Genomic DNA, 24,424 nt, shown 5'->3' with positions numbered 1-24,424 from the left:
AAGCATCAAGAGCAGGATCTCATTTGCCATTGTTCTTGTATCATGTGCCCCACCCTGTTCTTCCTCCTCACTCTTTTTCCACTTTTCTAGATTAAAATCTCATATAATAAGCAATCTGGCCAATTTCACCAACAGTGAAGTCATCACATCCATCCATCCATCCATTCGCTTCCGCTTATCCTTTTCAGGGTCGCGGGGGGCGCTGGAGCCTATCCCAGCTGTCATAGGGCGAGAGGCGGGGTACACCCTGGACAGGTCGCCAGTCTGTCGCAGGGCTAACACACAGGGACAGACAACCATTCGCACTCACATTCACTCGCACATTCACACCTAGTGGCAATTTGGATTATCCAATTAACCTATTCCCACAAACTGCATGTCTTTGGACGGTGGGAGGAAGCCGGTCATCACAAATATTCTAATTATCACAATATTTCATTTTAAAAAATTACATTTCAACAAGAATTACTATATTGCAACAAATTTTCAGTCTGAGAGGAGCCACCACAGTGACCATTTTTATTATATCTTTCTACTGCATCTGTAATCAGCAGTTATGCGTTTGTCTAGATACATGAACTGAGGAAAAGTGCAACATGAGTCAAATATTGTACTGAAACACACATTTCTGTAAACAAAGGTTGAAAACATTCAAGGAGAACCTAAAACTTTTTGCTCTGCTAGAACAATTCTTCTCATCACCAGCCTAAATTCTCACATGTTAAATATTTCATAAACCCACAGTCATGCTCACACTTTGGTAAAATTAAACAAAACTGATAGAAATATCATTACAATTGTTAGAACAACGTGACCATTAAGAAAAAAAAAACTGATGTCAGCTGTTTAAAATATTATTTTTCTGATACCGAAAAACATAGACAATATCAAGATATAAAAATGAATTTGGCCACAATTTGATCATCTTTCAAGCTCCAAGACCATCAGTCACATGTTTAAAGCTGACAGCAGGTCTCCCCACACACTCAGCCCTGTGACATCAAAGTCTCCATCAGAAATCTTCAAAGCATTTAGTTCTTTTTCTACATCCCCCCTCAGAGATGGACTGGCATCGAATAAAGCCAGAAAGAGCTCAGTAAGTTTCTTGAAGGACACGCCGGGGCCCGTGCTGGTTAGAACCCATTCGCCATCACTTAAGCTGTATTCCATTTCAGAGGCCCACTTTTTCAGTACATTACAAGATGCATCTCTGAGTTTCTGATGTTCTTTTGCCAGGTCTTTCAAAAGTGTAGGAGACAGTAGAGAACACATGTACTGCAGCAGACTGTGTTTCTTTTGCAACCAGTCTAAGAGAAAATCATGTGCAGCAGTTTGTGCAGTACAGTTTTTGGATGTCAGCAGAGCTGCAGCGATGACTAGACAGAATTGTTGCAATGCCCCTTCGCATCCCTGGAGGACAGAGCCTAAAAATTGCTCTGCCCTGCAGGTTTCACTGCCTTGGTTCAGCAGAGCCTCCAGCCTCTCCATCAGCATCTCCCCCTGCACCTCAGCATCAGCACCAAGGGCTGACATATCAGCTAGGGGGCTCAGGACCTTATAAACTGATTTGCATTGAACTATGTGACTGCAGAGACCTGTGACGTCCTCATAGTCTCCGTGCATCGTCTTGACAGGACGCGTTGTGTCAAAGAGGATCTTCATGAGAGAAGTGGGAAGTTCTGGGTTGTTCAACAACCTGACGAGCAACAAGTGCTGGCACCGGGGGAGGTCCGAGAAGGAGACTTCGGTGTATCCGGGGATGGTATCTCGCAGAGTTTGGTTTGTGAGCTGCAGCTGTTTCTCCATGATCCTCCTAATAGCGGCGTTATTATGGAACCTGGAGAAGACGTGCTCGCAGTACCGGGCCCAGTGAAACGCCCTGGACAGAGTTTGTTTATCCCAGTGATTCACCACATCGCTCTGCGCCGCCACCGCCAGCATCTCCACCGTGCTAGCTAAGTTTTTCAGCACCGCCTCCATGTGGCGCTCTCAGCATTCAGAGTTCAGCCTTCAGTCCGGCTTCGGAAACCCACTGAGGAGAAAGGTTACAGCCTGAACCCGAATCATCTGAATTTCGCCATGCTGCTGAAAAACTGCTATAGCATTAGAGATGTAGCGGTTTAGCTACATGTTAGCTAAGAAGTCAACATACTAGCATGGCTAAACAGGACTTCCGGTGCCGCACTTCAATAAATAATTTCTCTTGAGTAACGTGGGTTTCAATAATAGCTGTTACAATAAAAAATGAATATGACAGCACGGAGAAAGTTGAAGAAACTCACATATCTGTTGCCGGTTTCTACTGCTTGATTTTCCGGTTGAATATACCGCTCGTTAGTGCGCAAGCGTGCCAATATAATTTCACCCCCTTCAAAATAAAAGCACATCAAGTGACCGTAGCGCCACAAAATGAGTTAATGAGTTCGGTACACACAGACTCGGAATTTTTGTGCTTACGTGTATTTATTATATGGATTACACACATATTTACATTAAAAAGCACCATAAGGGTGTTCTGACTAGCAAGACTACACCTGAAACACGTAATTAACGTATTAATAATGGTCGTCATTCATTATTTCAATTTATTCTCAAATGCAAGATAGTGTCATTCAAATTACGCCTAAATGAACCAGTCTTGATGTAATAACAATGTGACTAGATGGATCAAACAGCACAGTTGCACACACAGACAAAAACTTTACATCAAAGCGTTTGGAAGAATAGAAATTCAGGCCAGAAAAAAAAATGTTACAGAGGGAACACAAAGAAGAGGCAGTGCCAGCACGACCAAACTTTCCTCCCATCATCATAATCAGCAGCAGCAGCGTAGCCTGCTGTGAGTGAGTATATGTGTGCGCGCGTATGCGTGTGCTTGTGCAGTCAGATCTTGCGCAGCGAGAAAGATCACCCCGGTCCACACTGGTTTGTGATTTTGGAGGCTAACCTGTGGGTCGGTGCACCACTGTGAAAAGCATGAAAATTGGGAACCAGCATCTCACAGGACGAGTGAGAGGAAGGAGCGCACCAGCGAGCTGAACCCTCAGGGTGAGCACACACGAGAAGCTTTTCATTCAGGACATTTTTCTCTACTTTTTCACTGTTGTTGTATAACTGTCAGACTATTCATACTTGCATTTCTGTTTTAGGTTTAGATCATTTTTAGAAAGTACCCTTTGCAATCTCTTCCTTTTGTGTCCTTTGCAGAACAATACCATCTAATGAAACTCATTTAACAGTTGAGGGGGGCTTGGTCGAGTCTTACTTCTTGACAGTTGACAGGAAGGTGCCTTTTTACTCCTTTCAGAGTTAACACCAGACATCTGTAATTAAACGGAATATCATATATTTTGTGTACTAGCTGCTCTCAGTCACTTCATTGGTTTTTATTTAGCAGGCGCTCTGCTGGATTTGAGTCATAACTCATCAAGCGTCCTCCCTTGGACCTATTTCAAGAGTGGTAAATTGTCTGTTGTGGGCGCTTTATTCGTGACAGCTGTAAAGAAGGAGACAACCTAAAAAGCCTTATTGCAGTTGCAAATGAAGTGAGAGGCCAATATAGCTCTACCCAAAACCAAGCCCTGGCACCAAATTCAGAGAAACTATAAAAATAGCTCATTTTATCTGTTTTCCTGACATACAGTTTTGTTGACAGTTCAAATGTTTCCTTAATTGAAGGTCTGAGGTTGCATATTCCATTATGAAATCATTTCATTTGTAAGACTTAAGTGCAGATTCCCATACAGACAGTGTGCTTCATTGACTGTAGCATCTCAAGTAATCTGATACCTGAACACAACTGATTACTTGTCAGCAGTAGAAACATGCTGAGTGTCCTTATTTAGATGGACAAATCAACCTCCAGATCAGCTAACTGTTGTAGTGGAGGAGGGCACGCAGGGAAAAGAGGGTTACGAGGACAGAGCCGCTCTTGTACTTTCTAATGTGATTCATCAGTCAAAATTCCCATCCATATGCCTTTCCCGAAGCAATCTGCAGCCAACCGTGGCACATTAACATGGCTTTAGTGAAGTCACGAGATGACTCAGAATGAATGTAAATTTTGTATTTCTATATTTTTTTTTATGTTTTGGGTTGAAAAGTGGGATCTCTTTGTGAATGCACAAAGCCTAGCATTCGATCATGAACCAGATTCTTAAAATACACACAGTTTAGCAGAGTGCAGGCTGCTGAAGCTAAACATGTCAGGAAACAGTATGGTGAGAGGAACCAGGTATGTTTTACAACAGCTCGCCGGAGCTATTTCCTTGGGGGAAAAATGGTGAAAATTGAGCTCGATGTTTGTTTACGATCTTGTCAAGAACAGTAAAACTGAACCGAGGTTGACATGAAGATTTATTGAACAGAGACTAATATGTGCGAATTCAAACAAAGCAAGAAAATTGTAGTGCATTTTAAGTTAATTTAAAGTGACATGTGAAAAGACACGTAGGAATCTTTCAGAATGTTTTTGTACCATACAGCTTTAATAAGGAAAATGTACAAAAACAATAAGTAAAATAGCAGCTTGATTGCATTGCCCACTGATGCATGCACAGCTTGTTAAGCTCTTGCACTGGGAGACATGAGACATCCTAGTGCCCTTGTTCTGTCTGTCAGCCTTCACCAGTGGACATGGGAATGTAGCACCCGTGTGTGAGCGCCGAGCTCCAGACTTTTGTGTGTGTATGCAAGCGAGTAGAAGTTGCCTTCTCAAAGATCTGACAGCCTTGGTCGGACATCAAGGTCCTGATGTCCAGTTTTGCATCACGGTGCCATTTAGTTGCAGCCAACTCCAGACGGACCTTGAAATGTTACACAGCTTTAAAGGTCAGATTCCTCATATCGTGCTGCACTCACTCAGTATTCACAGGAAATTTTCATCCACCGCGTGCTTTGAACTACTTGTTCGTGGCAGCTTCCTTGTTTAAATAAGCTCTTCTTGCAATTTGCATCCGATATCCTGTTTTTATTTGCGTGCCAGAGGGTATGTGAAATGTTCCTGCTTGGAGGAAGCGGTGGAGGCAAAACCTTTAAAATGCAACAACAAGATTTCAAGAATGTGAATTCTCTTCAAGTAACTTTCTGTTTCTTTAAAGAACCCCGGACAAAGAACTTTACCAGAAAAAAGGAGAACAAAGTCACTTCATCATTTGCTGTTAGGTAAGCTGTAATGATACCAGACTTAAGATGTCTGTTCTGTATGTAACAAAGAAAAGACATTTTGCTCATATCTTATTTGTTATTTTAAAATAGAAACTCTTGAGTACTTTGGGAGCCTTTAAATCCCTGTTATGCCACCACCTCTATGCTCTAAGGGTTGGGGTGTCTCCTTTCTGTCTGCATTGCATCGTTTTTCTATGTCAGAGTACTTTAGAGAACAGATTGACGCTTGCAGTGCTGCTGATGTGCCCTGTTACACAGCTCAGGTCTTGCATCTGGTGCCCAGTTGTTTTGTCAGGCACTCACTCTTCTCCACCGCAAATCCGTTAATGGAGTGACACTGGACTGATATCTGAAAGATTTTCATATTGCAGCTAATGCGGTGCACCCTTGGCGCACTGTAGCCTGGTATTGGAAAAGATTGGGCCAAATGCTAATTTACTCAGTGACTTCACTTTCAAGGAAATAAGCAGCAGTTAAATATTGTTCCAAGTACTGATGTCAAATGCAATCTGTCCATCAACCTGTAACGCAAGACCTGCTGCACTGTTGACTGTGATGGGCTGATATGCACCGCTGGATAGACTGCTTAATAGATGGCAGAGTAATTTGAAGGAGCTCTTTGTTGGTTGAATAAACGTCCTACTGTACCAGTCTGTCTGGTATAAAAGTGTCTCTTGTCCAAAGAAGGGGTGGAAAGAAATGGTGCTCTCTAATGTCATCGGGTTTATTGTAATCCATACCAGGATTTTGACCAGGAGAACAAAGCTACTCTCCTTTCCTGTTTCAGCTTGCTCCTCCTCTGCCCCTTTTGTGAATATGCAACATGAATGATAGCTAATACTGAAGAATTTTATTGTGAGGATCCGTTTAGATCACGAGTATAAAACACACACATGTTCAGAGGTTTCTTCTGTTATCGTGACATATCATGACCGCTGTAACCAACTTTGTTTAAGCTTTCAAAAGAGCTGCACAATATTTGGAGGATGCTAACTAGAGCTGAAATGACGGATTAGTATATTTCCAGAAAATGTGTAACTACTTTGAAGGTAAATGGACCTCTGGTTTAAGGTTATTACATATGAGAATTCTCCGATTCACTCTGTTTTGCATCACTGTCAACTGAATGGGTATAACACTGGGAATTTCTCTTTTTGTTTTTTTTCCTTTTTGATATCAAATGAATTGAAGAAGAGAGTGTACCCCAGCTCTTGCCCTGTGACAGCTGAGATAGGTTCCAGCCCACCTCCTGGCAACTCTAAATTGAATTAAGTGATGCATTGTATCACCTAATTATTCCCTGGAGAGAGTAATTCCTCGCAGTACTTGTTACATTACTTTAGCATTACTCAGAAACATTGCCTGAGATGAATTGTCCCATTTACCAGTTAATAGTATCAACCTTGAACTACAGTCCCACACACTGGCACGAATCCGTATCCTAGTGAGGACACAGGATCTTTCTTTTATTGTTTAAGTATTAACACAAAGCTAACAGCAAAGTTGAAAATCAGCTCATTGTGCAGATAACTGAAGAACCTTTGTAATCTAAGTAATGCTGACTGTGTTGTGTGCAGGAGTGGGTCTGCGTTACAGTGTGATCAGGGGACTTGGTTGGAGGGAATGTCTTGGACTCTTTGTCATGTTCTTTGAGCCATTCCTGAGCAGTTTTTGCCATTTGATGAGGTACATCGTCCCGCTGGGGGAGGCTGCTGCTGGTGTCTGGCAGAGTTTTTCCAGTTATTTCCAGCTGAATGCTGCATTTTAACAATATGATCAATGTTTTTTTCACTTCACCACTTAATGGTTTTAATGTTGAGGCTCATGTATGTATATACATACATACATGGGTGCATACTCAAACATATGCATGTATAGAGAAGAACATGATGGTTTTGTTGCCTGCCACAACAACAAAGCATTTATTAGCAGGACTTAGATGGAGTCCAATTAATATGCTGAGGTATCTGGATAATATGTACCTCCTTTATTAATGTTTTGGAGATCTGCTATACTGCACACTGGAGCTGCACATTGTGTCTGCTTGCATAATATTACATATATCTTACATGTTTATGAATTCTATATCATTGGACTGTCTTAACCTTCTCCTGCTGATGAATAGGGAACCATGTGCAGTTCCCTGAGCCCCAAACAGCCCAGCGGGCCCGGCCTGACAGACATGCAGCAGTACCAACAGTGGCTTTCCAGTCGACATGAGGCCAGCCTGCTGCCTATGAAGGAAGACCTGGCCCTGTGGCTCACTAATATTCTTGGTAAGTCACACTAACGAGCAAGAAACACATGCTATTAACAGTGAGAATTTATTACCACGAGTTATAGTTTATAACATGGTTTAATTCTCTAAGCAAAGTGAATTTAATTCAGTTATATTTATATAGGGCCAAATCATAACAACAATCGCCTTGAGGGGTAGTAATACTGAACTGTATTATAATATTATATAATATTCCTGAACTGTGGTTAAAATGTGTTTTAAATCATTCATTTCTCAGATGTTTTGCTAGCTTTGCTAAATCAAATAAATTAAAAAAAAAAATTGGGGTGTGGCTTGTAGATTCATTGGATACACAGGCTTAGAAATAGCTTGGCTTTGAAAAAATCCTGCACATTTCATTGCTTTGTGTCTAACATTAACTCAACTGGTCTTTGCTGATGTAAACAACTCTGCAGGGGACTGTGATCAATTCGCTCATTACAAACTATTTTAAAGTCCCCAGATTGTGTGGACCTGTTCCAGTTGCAACGCTCTTTCATAGATTTAATTTTAAATGAATAATGGACACCATTAACTGTTCTTAAATAATGCACAGTGGGTGGGAGCATCAGCACTGTGCAAGGATGTGGTTGCATAATAAACTATTCTCTGCGTTGTACTTCTTTAACAGCGCAGCCACAAAACAAAAGCACAGGGCACTTTGATCTGATTTGAATGGGTGTGTATGAATGAGTTTTGTAGGGGTTTTTTTGTTGTTGTTTGTTTTTGTTTGTTCCTAGAGCCAGGGAAAAATTTGTATTAAACATGGATATCATTAGCGAAATACCTTAGAGAAACACCTACAGTCATTTCCATGATGTTTTCTTAAGCATTCTTGCACCAATGACTCACCAGAGTCAGCTCATAAATATTCTTACAAAGGCTGCCACCAGTAAGAATTATGTATTTGTTAGTTGGGTTTCAGAGACATAAACTGTCTGTTAACCAGTGTTTCATCAGAATTTTAAATTTGTTAGAGTCGAGTTCTCAAAATTTCAATGACTGAGTGCTAATGAGGAAGCCAGTGTATGAGTGAACACACAAAAATACACACATGCAGCATGTTTACTCTAGCTTTTGTCATAAGTATGTTGGTTTGTGTTTGTAATTATCATGTTTGTACTGCTTTTAGGTTATTAACAAGGTCGCACCTACGCCAGTGTTAGAATAGATAAGTATGGACTGCTTGATTGTTTCTTGTTACACAAAACCAAGGGCCTCCGCTGGCCCTGGTGCTAAACGCTTCATAGACTGTGCTTTTTGTTTAAAATATGCTTAAGAACTACTGTATGTGTTATGACTGGGAGTTACTCCTGGATGCATATAACAGACACTTTTCAAACCAACTATAAGGTTCCTGAGACTCTCTCATGTCTGTGTGTAAACAACTTAAAACAACTTCAGTGTCTTCCGTGTTATCTCTGGCTGTGTGTGTGTTTGCACTGGAACCAGCTGAGCCAGAAAGCCATGGAACTAAAGGGTTCATAAGCAGGAGCATGCAAGTGTTTCCAGTGAATAAACACTACAGAATTAATTTGTTGGTTTAGGCCAAGTTCTGTATTTGCTCAGTATTTTTTTTTTTATTCTGTGAAACAAGATGCTGACATCCTTGATTACAGTTTCAGGTGAGACCTGCCGTGTGGCCCGCTGCTGTGTGGGAGGCATATGTTTGGTTATACTGATGAGTCATTGTTGTCAAAGCGGTAACAGCTTGGCTCGTATTGTTTTCACTTCCCGAGTCTGTCTTTTTGTCTGTCGTCATGGCAAAATGTGCTCCTCAAGACACTTACTTAAGCAGGAACTACCACAAAGGTGTTTTAAAGCACTTGGCAGGTGTTTATGTTTGTCTTTGTGCATTTGTCTGTGGACAGTTGTTCAGTTGTTTAGCACTGCAAATGGGCAAGAAACACCCAAGAAACTTAACAGGTGTTTAATTGTAGTTTAAATGCAAGGAGAAGGCTGAGTTTGCAAACAGTCAGAGCTCACTGATGCTAATATATTCCCAGTGTAAGATGATCTCAAGTCAGATTGAAGGAACTGGGCAACTCGTATGATTAAATATTTAATTTTAATATACTTCTATTGGAGCCCGGTGAAATATATTTTCCTCTCACAGCATGGAACGAGGGTCGTATGAGTAGAGTATAAGACTCACTGAGTGTTTCTCAAGATTTCAATCTCTCTTTTCTGGGCTCAATTGCAACATTTGGAACTCATTAAACATTGAACCCCTAAACCCCTCCTCCAATAAGAAAGAGAAAAGGGATAAAAAAAAATATCTCCAGTTTCTTTCCACAGACACCCCCCTGCCACCACCTCCTATTTCACGATGATCTAACTAAGAAAGAATGGTCCTCTGGAAGTCAGTCAACTGGACACCACATGTTGATCACCAACGTAGCTCTGCAACTGCACAGGATAATGAGGCATTACTGTGTACAAACAGATGCCACGTTTTTTTGGATTTTTTTATGCATCCCCATAGTTGCCATCTCACGGTGTGTGACCAGGAAATCCCCCAGATCCTCTCAAATCATGTTGTACTATTTCAGCTTTTGGCTCTTCCAGAGCCGCCACAAACCCGGCAGCAAAAGCGACGCTCGGTCATTAAAACGGTTTTAGGAATCAACAGCACTGCGTCAGGTTTGACCGCAACCCGGAGTGAAGTGGAGATTAAATTTTATTTCCTTACACTATATGTATATTTTTTAAACTTGTGGCGCTGCTCTTTCTTTATGTGTCTCCTGCTCAGGTCTGGAAATCACTGCTGAGAGCTTCATGGACCGCTTAGACAATGGCTTCCTGTTGTGCCAGCTGGCTGAGACACTGCAGGAGAAGTTCAGGCAGAGTAATGGAGATCTGCCTACCCTTGGCAACAGCAAGGTACAGAGAGACTGCAATAGTCCTGTGTGATACAGGTTACAGTGAAAACACTAATCTGAAAGTTAAATCTTGGCTGAAAATCTTCCCAGACTAACTTTCAGCTTGAACGATTTCACAGAGCATTGTTCCTGAGTATGAAAACATCATCTGAGCAGACACTTATTAGGTCAGATTGACTGACAGTCACTATTTAAAACCACTTCCACATGTAATGGTCTTTTTCACATCTAAATACAAAAGGATATCCCAACACAACATTTGGAAAGTAACACAGAGGCAGAAAGACGCTCTTGATGACTGTGCCCGTGAATTCCTACTTTGCAAAGAACTCCACAATTTTAGAAAGAAGTGCACATAAAGTGGGATGGGGGGATGGGGGCCTCCTGCCTTCAACAGGGCAAAAAAGAAAAAAAAATAAGGCTAGCAAGGACACGTTAACTGATGGGGCCCCACATCCCCTGTGAGATTTGGGAGAACAGCATTAAACGTTCTTTTCTTGTGAGCCTTGACTGAGGATTTAATGAATTTCATTAAAAGGGGTGCCTTGAGAGTGGTTACCTGTAATTTAACCCAATCAGTCTGTCCAGATGTAATTTTATGGGGTTGGTGACTAAAAAAACAAAAACAACTAGGCAAAAGAAAAATGTTTCTATTTATGCCCCATATATTATAAAACCCCCATGAATACATCCTCAAAAGTTCAAAAATATATGTTAAAAGGTGGATATTTACCTTCAGTATCTGTTTATTACAGATATTTAAAAGCTGAAGTGACAGCTGGTCTCAGTGGCATGCAGCAAAAACTGTGATTGGGTCATGTTCGTGCCTCTGTTCGGAAGGCAAGAAGCAAAAGATGTTTGTTGGTCCTTCAGTGAGAGTTGTTGATGTTTGCACTGAAGCATTACTGTGCTGATGTCAGTGGGTCTCCTGATCTCAGTGTGAGCGCAGCAGCACAGATGTGAGGAAATACTTGAGGTCAATGACCGTGAGACAGCAGAGGAGCTGCCGAAATAGAGGAGTCTATTGATTGTGAATGCCAACAGAGGGAGAGAGAGAGAGAGTCCTGGGATAGGCTTTAAAATGAAACAAAGCTGCACTATGATATTGTGCAGCGAGCGTGATTTGATTCTGTTTGTCTGCATTAAGGGTTTTCATTAAAAGATTAACCGTGTTATTCATGTCTGATACACAGTATGTCATCCAATGAGTCTTTATGCTTGTCATGGCATTTGATCAGCTCTAGTTGTTTGCTATCAGATTTCACCACTTAAAAAAGGACATCCATCTGTGTTCAAGCCCTGTTATAAGTCGAAGTGGGCCTGTGACTACAGCACAGGGGTACCATCAATCACACTTTGCAGATGCTGTGCTCCAGACATCTTCCCGTGTGTTTATATCAATCAGTATTAAGTCCAGATGAGCAAGGGTTGTTTTCGTTCTTGTCATAACACTTTGACAGGCTGATTTTTGTACAGTCATTTCAATAACTGTGGGAACACTGTGCGCTGTCGATATTACGTGCTGCACAATAATGTTTAATATTTAGTATTTACTGTTATATTCCCATATATCATTGTGATGTTGTTTATTGTATTGCTCTCATTTTCTTCTGCTTGTTTTCTTTTTTCTTTCTCAACAGGTGATCCAGGTGATTGATATATGTATTTTTTTTGTGTCTGCTTATTTAGTTGGTTTTTGTTTTTTTGCCCTTTATCCCCGTCCCTCTTCTCCGCTGTTTTTCCCCCTCTTCCTTTCTCCCTTTTCTTTTCCTCATTCAAGTCTGTCCCGCATCTAGCAAGTGAAAATAAAAAAATAAAATAAAATAAACAATAAAAGGTGAATCAAATAGACCATTACGGCAAGGCTGGGATGGTCAATTTGGTAAAGTAAATCCGTTGGGCATCTTTCCTCGCCTTTAGACAATAATTCTGATGGCAAAAGAACCAAACGGGACAGGCAAAAATAAATAAATAAAAAAAATAAAATAAAATAAAAAATAACTGTGGGAACTTATTGCTATAGCACTGAAATTTTAAGCAAAAGTGCAATGTTCAAGACTTGGTTTCGGCAGGAGAGTGAGATGAGAAGATCAAACATTGTAAATAAGTAGCATTGACCAAAAGAGATTTTTTTTTACAGGGAAAGGAAGGGCCATGAAGCTAGACGCAGCTGCTGGTTATCTCAGCTGAAAGGCTTGGAGAGGAAAAAGTAGCCCTGCTCTGTACAAAGTTCATGAAATCTGTCCGCTTGCACCCATAAAGCTCACCACATATTTGCTTAACCAGTGCAAAAACAGAGATGTCAGTCGAAGACAGTTTAACCTCCAACTAACAGATATGATAATAGCACAATCTTCTCATCTACCTCTTAAAGTAAGAAAGTAAATGTATTTTTAAAGTGTCAAACTGCTCATCTCATGTGTGCATGTTGAGGTATTTAAATTCTTTGAATGAAATAATTTGATTATAGCTGTCGTTGCTCATTTCAAGCATAGCAGTTCCTTTTCCTTATTATTATTCCCATATGTTTAAAGATAATCTTTTCCAGAAGTCCCCTACCTCCTGTGCAATCATTAGACATTCAAAAGTGCAGATCATTTGGCAGCCAAGGCAGAAATAATAATACATTCATCTGATTGTTAGATGGAAAAAAAACAAACAACCTTGGCAAAGTTGTCTAGAATATTTATCCTGGAATGCAAAGTCATTTAACACAAAAGATCCCCTAAAAAAAGTCAAAAGGAGAGTCTGGAATGAAAAGAAAAATACCCACAAAAGCTTGCATATTTCCAGCATGAGCTCATTCCACCTTTCTCAAAGCACAGACACACATATCCTGTATAAAACCACAGCAAAGCGCATAAATCTCCCCGAACAGACCGTGTGGGGGCTGAAACCCATAAGCATGTCATTTGAGCCCAAATCATAGACAGCCTGGTAAAGTAGCACAGGTTTTCAAACCCGTCATTTCTCATATTGATCTTAATGGGAAGGGTTCTTGATCCTGGGCTGAAATCAGAGCCTCAGCAGACATCAGTGTAGATGTAGAGAATGTGGCTCTGTGTTTCGGTGGAGCTCTGGGTCCTTTCTTTGTTAAACTGCAGAATAAGATGTTTAAATTCGATCTTGTTTAAGTGAAAGTAAGGGGGTTCTTCTCTGTGTCTGTGACAGAGAATACCCAATCGGAGGATACCGTGTCGGCGGAGCGCTCCATCCGGCTCCTTCTTTGCACGGGACAACACAGCCAACTTCCTGGCCTGGTGTCGGGAGGTCGGAGTTGGAGAAACATGTCTGTTTGAGTCAGAGGGTTTAGGTGAGTCTGTTTTTATTTCTCACCCTGCGAAAATGTCAAGATGTAGGACAGACCGGGTACATAAACAGGCATCACTTTCCTCACAAAGATTCAGTTCTGTCCGGCTTTGGTTATGCCTCGCACTGCTGGGGCAGTGGGCTCAGATTTCTATCTCCTGTGAATGGCCTGATTGTACAGGTACAGTGACACGCAGGTTGGCCTGCTTCCCTCTCCTCCCCTCTGAGGATTAGAAGCCTCACATCACCAGACCGAGCCTCACCTTCTTTGACGTGCTCAAAAAGCTCACAGCCCGGGTAGCACAGTCATGGGAGCAGCTCTACCTGACAATAAGGGAATCTCAGACAATGCACTCATGCACAAAACATCTAAAGTAAAACTACAGGAGCGTGGACATAAAGGTGTGAGATGGTGAGAAAGTAGGCCAACAGTATGCAAATGTTTTCCTCTGCTCACAGTAGGGATATTTTTCTCTCTTCCTCATTCGCTCTCTCAGTGTTTATCTGTGTCTTTCTGATCTTTCGCAGAGCTTTCTTGCATGTTATTTCACTGCAGTGTCCTTGCAGCAAAGATATGCCCGGACTGAAATATTTCCCTCATAATCAGATGTGCCCCTGACAAGAGCACAAATACGCAGAATAGTCATAAATTCTTGCCATATTTTTGACTAAAAGGTTGATCAGCCATTGCTAAAAATATTCAAGCTATGTAAATCATTTCTGGATTCCAGGATATACACACACGCAGTGAGCTAGCTGCAGTGAACTATAATCGCCTTCGAATCCAGTGGACATGTGATTGTAATAAAATGCTTCAGTGAACAATCCAGCTGACGAATGTCTTTTTTTTTTCTTTCTTTCCTTCCCTCTTACTTTCTCTGGATGGATTTGTCAGTTCAGCAGTAGGTGTAACAACATCAGGTTTGCTATCACGCAGTGGATATATTCTTTCTATATTGCATGGTGTGGTGTGTCACATTATTCATGCTTTGTGTGTCCACAGTCTGATTTGATCTATTATTTGCCGTGGTTACCGTTACCCTCTGAAGTGGTTAAAATGAACATGTGAGCAGTATTCTTTCCATTTGGTTTGGGATGAACAGGATTAGAGAGGACCATGTGATTGCATGAAGTTCATAAGCTTGTTTTTATGTCCATTTCACCATCACACAGCCACTCATTCTCATTCATCACATTCATCCAGATACAGTACAGTATTTTAATCACCAAATCCTAAAAGGTGATCTCTTTTTGCAGTTCTTCATAAGCAGCCACGAGAAGTCTGCCTTTGTCTTTTAGAGCTGGGCCGGATAGCATCACGGTATGCTCTTGGTTTTTACATTTTTTCCTCCTTGATTGTCTAGATTTTCCTGTGTATGTCTTTTGATTGTTTTGCAAATCCTTCCTTAATTTCCGTGTCTCTTTTATTCCTCATCTAGGTACAATGTGGAGCCTCCTGGCCTTATAAAACTGGAGAAAGAGATTGAGCAAGAAGAGAAAGCGCCTCTACCTCCTCCATCACCTGTATCTCCAGCTCAGCCTGTCCCTCCATCACCCTCTTCATCTCCTTCCCCATCCCCTTCCCCATCCCCAACTCCTACCAAAGTGACTTCTATCAAAAAAAGCACAGGGAAGCTGTTGGATGATGCCGTAAGTTAGCAAGTGTTCACCTCTGTTTGCTGTTTCTACTTATGTTATCAGAGGAAAAACATCAATGTTTGTTTTTGTCAAAACAGGTAAGACATATCGCCAATGATCCACCTTGCAGATGTGCAAATAAGTTCTGTGTAGAGAGACAGTCGCAGGGTCGATATCGTGTTGGGGAGAAGATGCTCTTTATTCGGGTGAGTGTGTTACAGTATTGTACAAAAGTCTTGAGAAACACCTCATTTCTTTGTATTTTGCTTCCAAGGAGCCAGACTTTCTTGGAATTTATAAAAGCAGTCTTGAGGAATAATTCTCCAGGCTTTTTGCAAGTCTTTCCAAATTTTACTTTGGATACACTAACCTATGACTCATTGAAGCGTAAAAAACGCACATAACTCAAAAGATGGCCCAGTCTTGTGTCTGCACGCGACAGAGACCTTAGCAAATCGTCTATCTTTAGGCACCTTGTTATTAACAGTCTGTCACCAAAACATAATTTGTCCCCATTTCTTTCGTTGCATCCAGGAAAATGTCACCATTTTACATGAATAAAAGTATTTTTGCAACAACAAAGTGATTCCCAAAGAGCTATTAGCCAAAAACCTGCCATGTGGTGTGCAATATGTCCTAAAAAAAATTTGAGGAAAATGGACAAATAGAGGAGAAATGAAGTTGCAGGCCTAAGAAAATATCTACAGCATATGAACAGTTTCTGAAAGTCCCGTCCTTAAGAAATGGGGGGAAAAAATCCACCAAAGACCTGACGCAGAACCTGAGCTGATTCATCCACTATTCACTGCAGCCGCATCAGAGATACTCTCAGCGGAAGGGTGGCTGATAAGAAACAATTCTTAAGAACAGAATAGAATCCCTTTATTGTCACTATACAGTTGTACAATGAGATACAGAGGAAGGGAATCAGGGAAAATGGCTGTGGTATGCCACAAAACTGAACTGAAAATCAAAATCATCAATATGTATGGGGCAGGTCACAAGAGAGATACAACTACAGCAATCTTAAAAACACAGTCAAGGATTGGCCTTGCCAGAGCTCGGCCTCAACATTATTCAGGCAGCTTGGGATCATCTTGACAAAGAATCCAAGAAACGGTGGCCAATATCCAGATAAAATCTTTGGATGTCCTTCAAGAAGACTGCTTAAATAAATTTATAAAAAGCTTCCCTAAGAGAGTTTAGGCTGTGTTGTAGTATAAACATAGTCATACCAAATACTGACCTTCAATCACGTTAGACTTGGACAAACTCTGTTTTTGCGTTATATACTCTATTTTCAATGTTTCCTATTTTCCTTGCAAAATATAAGGAAATGAGTGATGGCTCAAGATTTTTGCACAGTACTGTATATAATAATTAACATAATCATTTTTTTCACTTGTATCACTTTCATATGAGGTTATCAAATTATCAGGTTTTGGATATTAGCATAAAACTGTTCAGTGGAAAAAGTCTATTGTTGGGCCCCAACGGACATAGTTCTTTACTGGTGACCTTATCCTTAAGCTTAGTTTTCAGGTCACTGTTCTGAATGTTTTACATTCAGTTTGCTATTATTACACTGTTATGCACTACTATAAAGTCTCAGTCCAAATAATAATGAAGACATTAGTCCCAGCACTGAAGCTTCAGAGGCAAATATTACACATTATACAATAATGACTCTATGAAATCATTATTCAAATAAAGTAAATCATACATTACATTGTAACCTTCTTTTACAAACTGGTAAAAAGGGGAAATAGTCTATTTCTAGCAGTGGAAAATGACAGTAACCGTTTTCTTATTTTTTAATTATTCCATTCATTTTAATTTCATTCCACTTTGCAGTTTGCAACAATAATGTCTCACATTGCAAAGCAAACTCTTTTTCCAGTCGTATAGCAGATATGTGGGGCTGGTTTTGGCATGAAGGTCATCCATTGTGTCTACAAATGGCCTTTGCCTTGACAATGTTTACTTTCATTTGCTGTAAAGAGAAAGCAACATCCACACATTCACCTATGATCTCACAACCAACTTACCACTTGGAATACGTCTGACCCAGAACTGGCTGTTGTACTAACATAATCACACACAATCAGTCTTTAAGCTCAGGAAATGTTACTCAGCTTTCTCTGAGTGGAGAGATAAAGGCGATTCGTGAAAGATAAATGGAGAATAACAGATCGGAGAAGTAGCATCTCTCCCCTTGGGATCCTGGTTACTTGGCAACCCACAACCAGGCTTTACACCTCCAAAGATGTGATTCATGCTGGCGGTATGTGTAGATTAGCAAAAGGGAGTTTACTCTTGGATGTCCTCTGCTGTTTGTCCATTGTATTGCAACTACTAATAGTTAGTAGTTGGTTTTTAAAAAACAAACCAAAAAAGTCTTAAACAAAAATGGGAAAAAAGCTTCAGGACAAGCAGCAGAGGATGAATATATACAGTATAGTATATAAATGGGCAACCATACTGAAAAATAGCTAAATTATAACAACATTATTAGACATCCGTTACCATGTGTCATCGTGGATACTAGTCACACCTTCAGTATGTGCGATACTGCTTAGGATGACAAACAAAGCAAGTGTTAAGCCTCTGTTCCTCTGTCTCCCAGCCAGCACTCTTCATGCTGAACATGCTTTAATTAAAATTCCTCACATGGCTTTTTCCCCCCAGCAGCTGGGTCGACTGAAAAGGCATGAATACAGTAAGCCCAGTCACTGTCTGTAGGCAGCTGGGAGCAAGGACAGTGGTGACGTGCAGCAGATCTCACTTCACAATAATCTGGGCCGCTGGAGAGGCTGACCTTCTGCTGGAATAAATGAGCTAGTTGTAGCTTGAATGAGAGAGCAGAAAAACACCAGAGTGATTTTGTGAGAAGTGCTGTCCCAGCTCAGCCCCGGGCCTCTGCCCTTCTCTGGCCTACTGAGAAGGGTTTGGAGTCCAGCAAGGGTCTCGTCCCAAAGCAGCGTGATTGAAAACCCCTCTGCATCACACAGGTCCATTAAATCCACAATCACAAAGCCTGAGGCCTGGTGCTGATGATTGGATCTACTGCCCTGCTCCTGCCCTCACGATTGATTCATTTAAGAGGCCTATAAATGTTGTATGTTATGCTGCTGCAGGGCAAGAAGCGTCATATCTGGCCAAACGGAGGTGACAATTGCATGATGTAATTTGCCCTTTTTAACTATGTAGTGTTTTCCTATTTGTCTGAATCATTTTTGAGTTGAGTAAATAATCTTTATAATAACTTGTTTTGGATTTACTCTTCTTCAGATAGGGCCATTCAGCAAACAAGCTTGTTTCCTCAGAGGTGTAATGGTGTGTTAATGAGGTAGAGGGGCAAAAAGCCTCCATAGCAAGGCAGACATGTTTTATGTGCGCAGCCTCTGAGGAATGCAGGCTTCTGATCATCAAATATACCAGCGCCTTTTATTTCATCTCTTTATTATAACCGGTGACGTTGCCATGGTAGCCAACCTTGGGAATGTGCCCTGATGTGGCAGGTGGCATCGTTTTGAAGCAAATGTTGTAGAAAAGGGATAGGAAAAAAAAACACTGCATGTGTCTGTTTAACCAGACATATAATTTAAGGTTTTATGATTTTTAGTGATGAAATCACCTGAATATTTATTAGCTATCCTAGTAGGTTGGGAAGTTTGTCAACTCAGACCCATAAAATGTTCAGTGTTACCAGAAGATATCCCATTAACACTGCAGATTGTATGCAAATTCATGTGTATGAATTATAAGTCAACAAAATGATATGATTAAATTGGGGGGTGGCTGTGGTTAAGGAGTTAGAGCGGGCAGCTATTGAAAGATTGGTGCTTCTCTGGCTGCTACAGCCTGCATGCCAAACTATCTTTGGGCAACATGCTGAACACACAGTTGGTTCAAATGTGTTCATTACAGTGTGGATGGTAAATAGAAAGCATTTAGACGTAGAAAAATGTGCTTGCACGGATGTGTATGTGTAGGAAACATGTTAAATAAAGTGCCGTGAGTGCTCCAGTAGAGTAGAAAAGGGATACAGTGGGGCAAAAAAGTATTTAGTCAGCCACCGATTGTGCAAGTTCCCCCACTTAAAATGATGACAGAGGTCAGTAATTTGCACCAGAGGTACACTTCAACTGTGAGAGACAGAATGTGAAAAAAAAATCCATGAATTCACATGGTAGGATTTGTAAAGAATTTATTCGTAAATCAGGGTGGAAAATAAGTATTTGGTCACCTCAAACAAGGAAAATCCCTGGCTCTCACAGACCTGTAACGTCTTCTGTAAGAAGCTTTTCTGTCCCCCACTCGTTACCTGTATGAATGGCACCTGTTTGACCTCATCATCTGTATAAAAGACACCTGTCCACAGCCTCAACCAGTCAGACTCCAAACTCTGCCATGGCCAAGACCAAAGAGCTTTCGAAGGACACCAGGAAAAGAATTGTAGACCTGCACCAGACTGGGAAGAGTGAATCTACAATAGGCAAGCAGCTTGGTGTGAAAAAATCAACTGTGGGAGCAATCATCAGAAAATGGAAGACATACAAGACCACTGATAATCTCCCTCGATCTGGGGCTCCACGCAAGATCTCATCCCGTGGGGTCAAAATGATCATGAGAACGGTGAGCAAAGATCCCAGAACCACACGGGGGGACCTGGTGAATGACCTGCAGAGAGCTGGGACCAAAGTAACAAAGGTCACCATCAGTAACACACTACAACGGCAGGGAATCAAATCCCGCAGTGCCAGACGTGTTCCGCTGCTGAAGCCAGTGCATGTCCAGGCCCGTCTGAAGTTTGCCAGAGAGCACATGGATGATACAGCAGAGGATTGGGAGAATGTCATGTGGTCAGATGAAACCAAAGTAGAACTTTTTGGTATAAACTCTACTCGTCGTGTTTGGAGGAAGAAGAATACTGAGTTGCATCCCAAGAACACCATACCTACTGTGAAGCATGGGGGTGGAAACATCATGCTATGGGGCTGTTTTTCTGCCAAGGGGACAGGACGACTGATCTGTGTTAAGGACAGAATGAATGGGGCCAAGTATCGTGAGATTTTGAGCCAAAACCTCCTTCCATCAGTGAGAACTTTGAAGATGAAACGAGGCTGGGTCTTCCAACATGACAATGATCCAAAACACACCGCCCGGGCAACAAAGGAGTGGCTCCGTAAGAAGCATTTGAAAGTCCTGGAGTGGCCTAGCCAGTCTCCAGACCTCAACCCCATAGAAAATCTGTGGCGGGAGTTGAAAGTCCGTGTTGCTCGGCGACAGCCCCAAAACATCACTGCTCTTGAGAAGATCTGCATGGAGGAATGGGCCAAAATACCAGCTACTGTGTGTGCAAACCTGGTAAAGACCTATAGTAAACGTTTGACCTCTGTTATTGCCAACAAAGGTTATGTTACAAAGTATTGAGTTGTATTTTTGTTATTGACCAAATACTTATTTTCCACCCTGATTTACGAATAAATTCTTTACAAATCCTACCATGTGAATTCATGGATTTTTTTTTCACATTCTGTCTCTCACAGTTGAAGTGTACCTCTGGTGCAAATTACTGACCTCTGTCATCATTTTAAGTGGGGGAACTTGCACAATCGGTGGCTGACTAAATACTTTTTTGCCCCACTGTATATAAGAACCAGTCCATTTACCATATAAAAGTGGACATCTGTAAATTTTTGGTAATGCTGATGTTTGTTTAGAGTCAATGATGTAAATGTGTCAGATTTAGCCACATAGGCTAGTTTTCCTCAGCATTCTTTGGCAGGTTGATGATATTTACAGACATGCTTCAACTTAACTTCCATTCATATTTATTGCCTGATTATCTATTTCCCACCTGGACACCAGTGGGGCCTACCCCGCAGTTTGAGAACTACTGGGCTACGCTATCACTTATTGATTAACCTGTAGACTTTATGGGTGGTGTAATTGGTAAAGTAACAGTAATAAAACAATAGAATACCGCTCAAGAAAACTGAAGCACAAACCTCTTGGATGTTAATAAAGTTGCTGCACCTCAACCCTGCTGTACAATCATTAAGTGGGTAATTAGCTAAAAAAAAAAAAAAAAAAAAAACAGCCTGTGAAAGTGTCTGCTTCTGCTCTGAAGTTGTAAATTGTAACATGGGTGTCAAAGAACACTAACTTGTTTTGGAGCCAGCATTAAGCACCCATTCAAATTCAACAAACTGCCCAATAACAACAGAAGTTAGAACTGGAAGACCTTGCCTATTAGCTAATGCTGGCAAGCTTGGTGTGCTTGGTACATATACTCTAGGGGGACAACACACAGACACATCTTAATTAGTGCACAATTAGCAGAATGAACAGTAACAGAACAAACAAAAATTCCCACTTGACAAACATCAATGCTCTCTTGACTTTTATTCTACCACCAACAGCTATTCGTCATTGCATTTTTTGCATGACAATATATATGACCCAGTAGATAATCCTCAGACTTTAGTGTTCCCCTGACTACATCACTAAATAGCATTTGATATTTTGAGGGAATGTCTCATTAACTAATAATTTCTCATACAGCCCATAAGGTCCCACTCAGAAGGAATTTTAATAACCTAGTCCTTTGATGTTTCCTGTAGCACCATCATCATCATCAAAAACTGGAAATTTTAATGGGCCTAGTTTATCATCAAATACCTGCTACTAACAGAAGCATTTGTGTTTAGGGCTACTTTTATTTTTATATGAGCATAAGGTCAAAGCAGTGCTGCATCTGCACACAGTCTCATCACTGTTAGAGTTAAGAAATAAGAGTTTCTTAGTAATCAATTCACCTAGACATTAGGGCAGCAGGGTTGATAAAGAATCCCTCCAGGGATACCAACCACTTCTGGGACACCCACATCAATCAACAAGCTTTGACATCAAAGCCGCGCTTACATGTTCGTTCAGCTACAATCCAAAGCTTCAATCAGGGTAATGACATTAGTCCTATAGAAGGGTTCACCCACAACTATTAAAGCACCACTTCTGACACACCAGCATCACAACATAATCCTATTTTCTTCCACAGATGCTGCACAATAAGCATGTGATGGTGCGAGTCGGTGGAGGCTGGGAGACCTTTGAGAGCTACCTGCTGAAACATGACCCATGCCGCATGCTCCAGATTTCCAGGGTGGAGGGCAAGATATCCCCTATCAGCAGCAAGTCCCCTAATATCAAGGACCTCAGCCCTGACAGCTACCTGGTGGTGGCAGCGCACTACCGCAGCAAAAAGTAAAGACACAAGACTGAAAAAAATTCCATTAATAAAAGGACAGATTGACTTTGTGCTGTTTTTTACTGTGTAGAGAAGGGGGCGTAGCTATGCAACATATCCCTGTTCTCATGAAGTAAATGTTAAAGCTGTAGTGCAACACCATTCATAAAAAGCACATTTTTGTCATAGTGATGATTTTGTTTTGTTGGTTAAAGATCATTCTTGGGTGTTTTCATTTGATTGGGCCTGGACACATGTTAGTAGGCCTCTGGGTGTTATTTACTTTTACATAACAGCAAACAGCTTTGAAAAACATGCTCATTATTATCGTCACAGTATAAATGGTTTCATAATTAGTGCAAGGGAAGGTGTAGATTTTCTTGAGATTTGAGATTTTCCTGTTTTTATTGTATCTGAAGCAATATCACATATGGTAGGTAGAACACTTTCATCTTTTAGCTCCTCATATAAATATCTGTATTTGTACAAGTTAAAAACACAAGTTGTTTTTTTTTTTACATGAAATGAAATGGGTGCTGGAGATGTTGGCAATTTTATGAAGCCAGTATTCCTTGGTAGCTTGATGTGGATTGATTTGTCTGTGCTAGTGTTGTTTTCCCTTTTTTTTTCCTTTCCCATCAAACTGATCTTCTTATCTAAATTTTTAATAATACACAGACCCTATCGGGCTGTGGCTCAAATGGGATTTTATCTCCCACATTAGAAGAATTATTTAAACCCAATGAAGTTTAAATGCTTTACTTTATACATTTAAATTCTTGTAAAAACTCTCATAAAACCTAAATTTATTCACAAAATGTTATAGCTTTTTCTTTGTGCATTTCTTAGTAGGCTAACAAAATAAAGCAATGCTCCTATTGTTTACATTTTGCATAACTGTTCTATGCAGTACATTTATATATTAGCATTTTGATTGTATTATGCATTACTAGAATAGATCCCGTGTGTAATAATGTCTTCATCCGACAATCACGTTCGAATCAGTTTCACTAGCTTGTGATTTATAAATAGATTTACTCATTTAAGGTCTCACGTTCTTCACTGTGTCGTATTACTGACCCCTACAGGTGGTGCAGTGATTTAAATACGATTATTATTGATTACTTTTGGGGGGTTCTTACAATGGAGAATTATCAATCACTGCATAATAACTCATGTTATATTAATTTGTTTTTATTCCTGGAGAATAAATATGTCGGTTTGGTATTATATTCACTGGTTGTGCAAAGCAACTTTCAAGCCTGATTTTAGTTGTAAATTTCCAATAAATGCTGAAAAGTTGAAACTTCTCATTTTGATATGTGCACGTTGTATTTTAAATTGTTAATGAAATACTAGTTTTCTTATCACTTTAAGAGTAGGCTGCTTTGGTTTTTTTTTCCATATGTATAAAACCAAAATGTATGTATGTGTTTATCTGATCACCCGATCATCCTACATTATGTCCAAAAGACCCGAGCAAGTTCACAGAATCGGTGAAATGTGGAAAAATAAGTGGAAATAGAGTCCATCAGGTAAAAACAGAGTTTATGCTGTTCTAATGAGACGAGGTTTTGGTTTTGTTCATTAATACTGTTTCTTTTATTTTGTGGACATCGTGTCCGGTAGGAACTGGAACTGATGTTACAGGTAGTTTGTGAGTGTCAGCCAAGAACACTGATTTTCAGTCCCCTCAGTAATTCATCTCCGGTTAATACTGCATTAAAATCTGGCGTTAATAAGAGGTTGCTGAAGGGCATGCCTTTTTTTTAAAAAATTAAGTGTTACTGTTAAGTCTGGAGAGATACAGAAACACGTTGCTGTTTGCACATATTTGATAATGAGGTCTGCACAGAAGCTGAAGAAGAGTCCAGGATAATATTCATAATAAAACCACAG

General features: G+C 40.6%; 2 protein-coding genes across 6 annotated transcripts; one reads left to right on the top strand and one right to left on the bottom strand.

The window, feature by feature from the left end:
- Positions 1-483: 483 nt before the first annotated feature.
- Positions 484-2,408, bottom strand: fancf (FA complementation group F). The gene is made up of 2 exons (XM_085166398.1): positions 2,283-2,408; positions 484-2,032 (listed from the first exon to the last, which is right to left on the bottom strand). The coding sequence occupies exon 2, from the start codon at positions 1,978-1,980 to the stop codon at positions 949-951; it is 1,032 nt and encodes a 343-aa protein (XP_085022524.1). The 5' UTR covers positions 1,981-2,032; positions 2,283-2,408; the 3' UTR covers positions 484-948.
- A 209-nt stretch (positions 2,409-2,617) lies between these two features.
- gas2a (growth arrest-specific 2a) lies at positions 2,618-24,292 on the top strand. Of its 5 annotated transcripts, none has more exons than XM_085166394.1 (10): positions 2,624-4,987; positions 5,100-5,163; positions 7,292-7,442; positions 10,197-10,327; positions 13,498-13,639; positions 14,536-14,556; positions 14,893-14,956; positions 15,075-15,285; positions 15,372-15,479; positions 22,337-24,292. In XM_085166394.1, exons 3-10 carry the CDS (start codon positions 7,298-7,300, stop codon positions 22,544-22,546), a joined length of 1,032 nt encoding a protein of 343 aa, XP_085022520.1. In that variant the 5' UTR covers positions 2,624-4,987; positions 5,100-5,163; positions 7,292-7,297; the 3' UTR covers positions 22,547-24,292. The 5 variants fall into 5 exon arrangements, with proteins under 5 accessions (XP_085022522.1, XP_085022520.1, XP_085022519.1 ...); XM_085166393.1 differs by having other exon boundaries at positions 2,625-3,048; XM_085166396.1 differs by lacking the exon at positions 5,100-5,163 and having other exon boundaries at positions 2,618-3,048.
- The last annotated feature ends 132 nt before the right edge of the window (positions 24,293-24,424 follow it).

Source organism: Neolamprologus multifasciatus, chromosome 7 (assembly GCF_963576455.1).
Source record: "Neolamprologus multifasciatus chromosome 7, fNeoMul1.2, whole genome shotgun sequence".
Classification (NCBI taxonomy): Eukaryota; Metazoa; Chordata; class Actinopteri; order Cichliformes; family Cichlidae; genus Neolamprologus; species Neolamprologus multifasciatus.
Note: the sequence above shows the minus strand (reverse complement) of the source record. Positions and strands in the feature narration are given on the sequence as shown.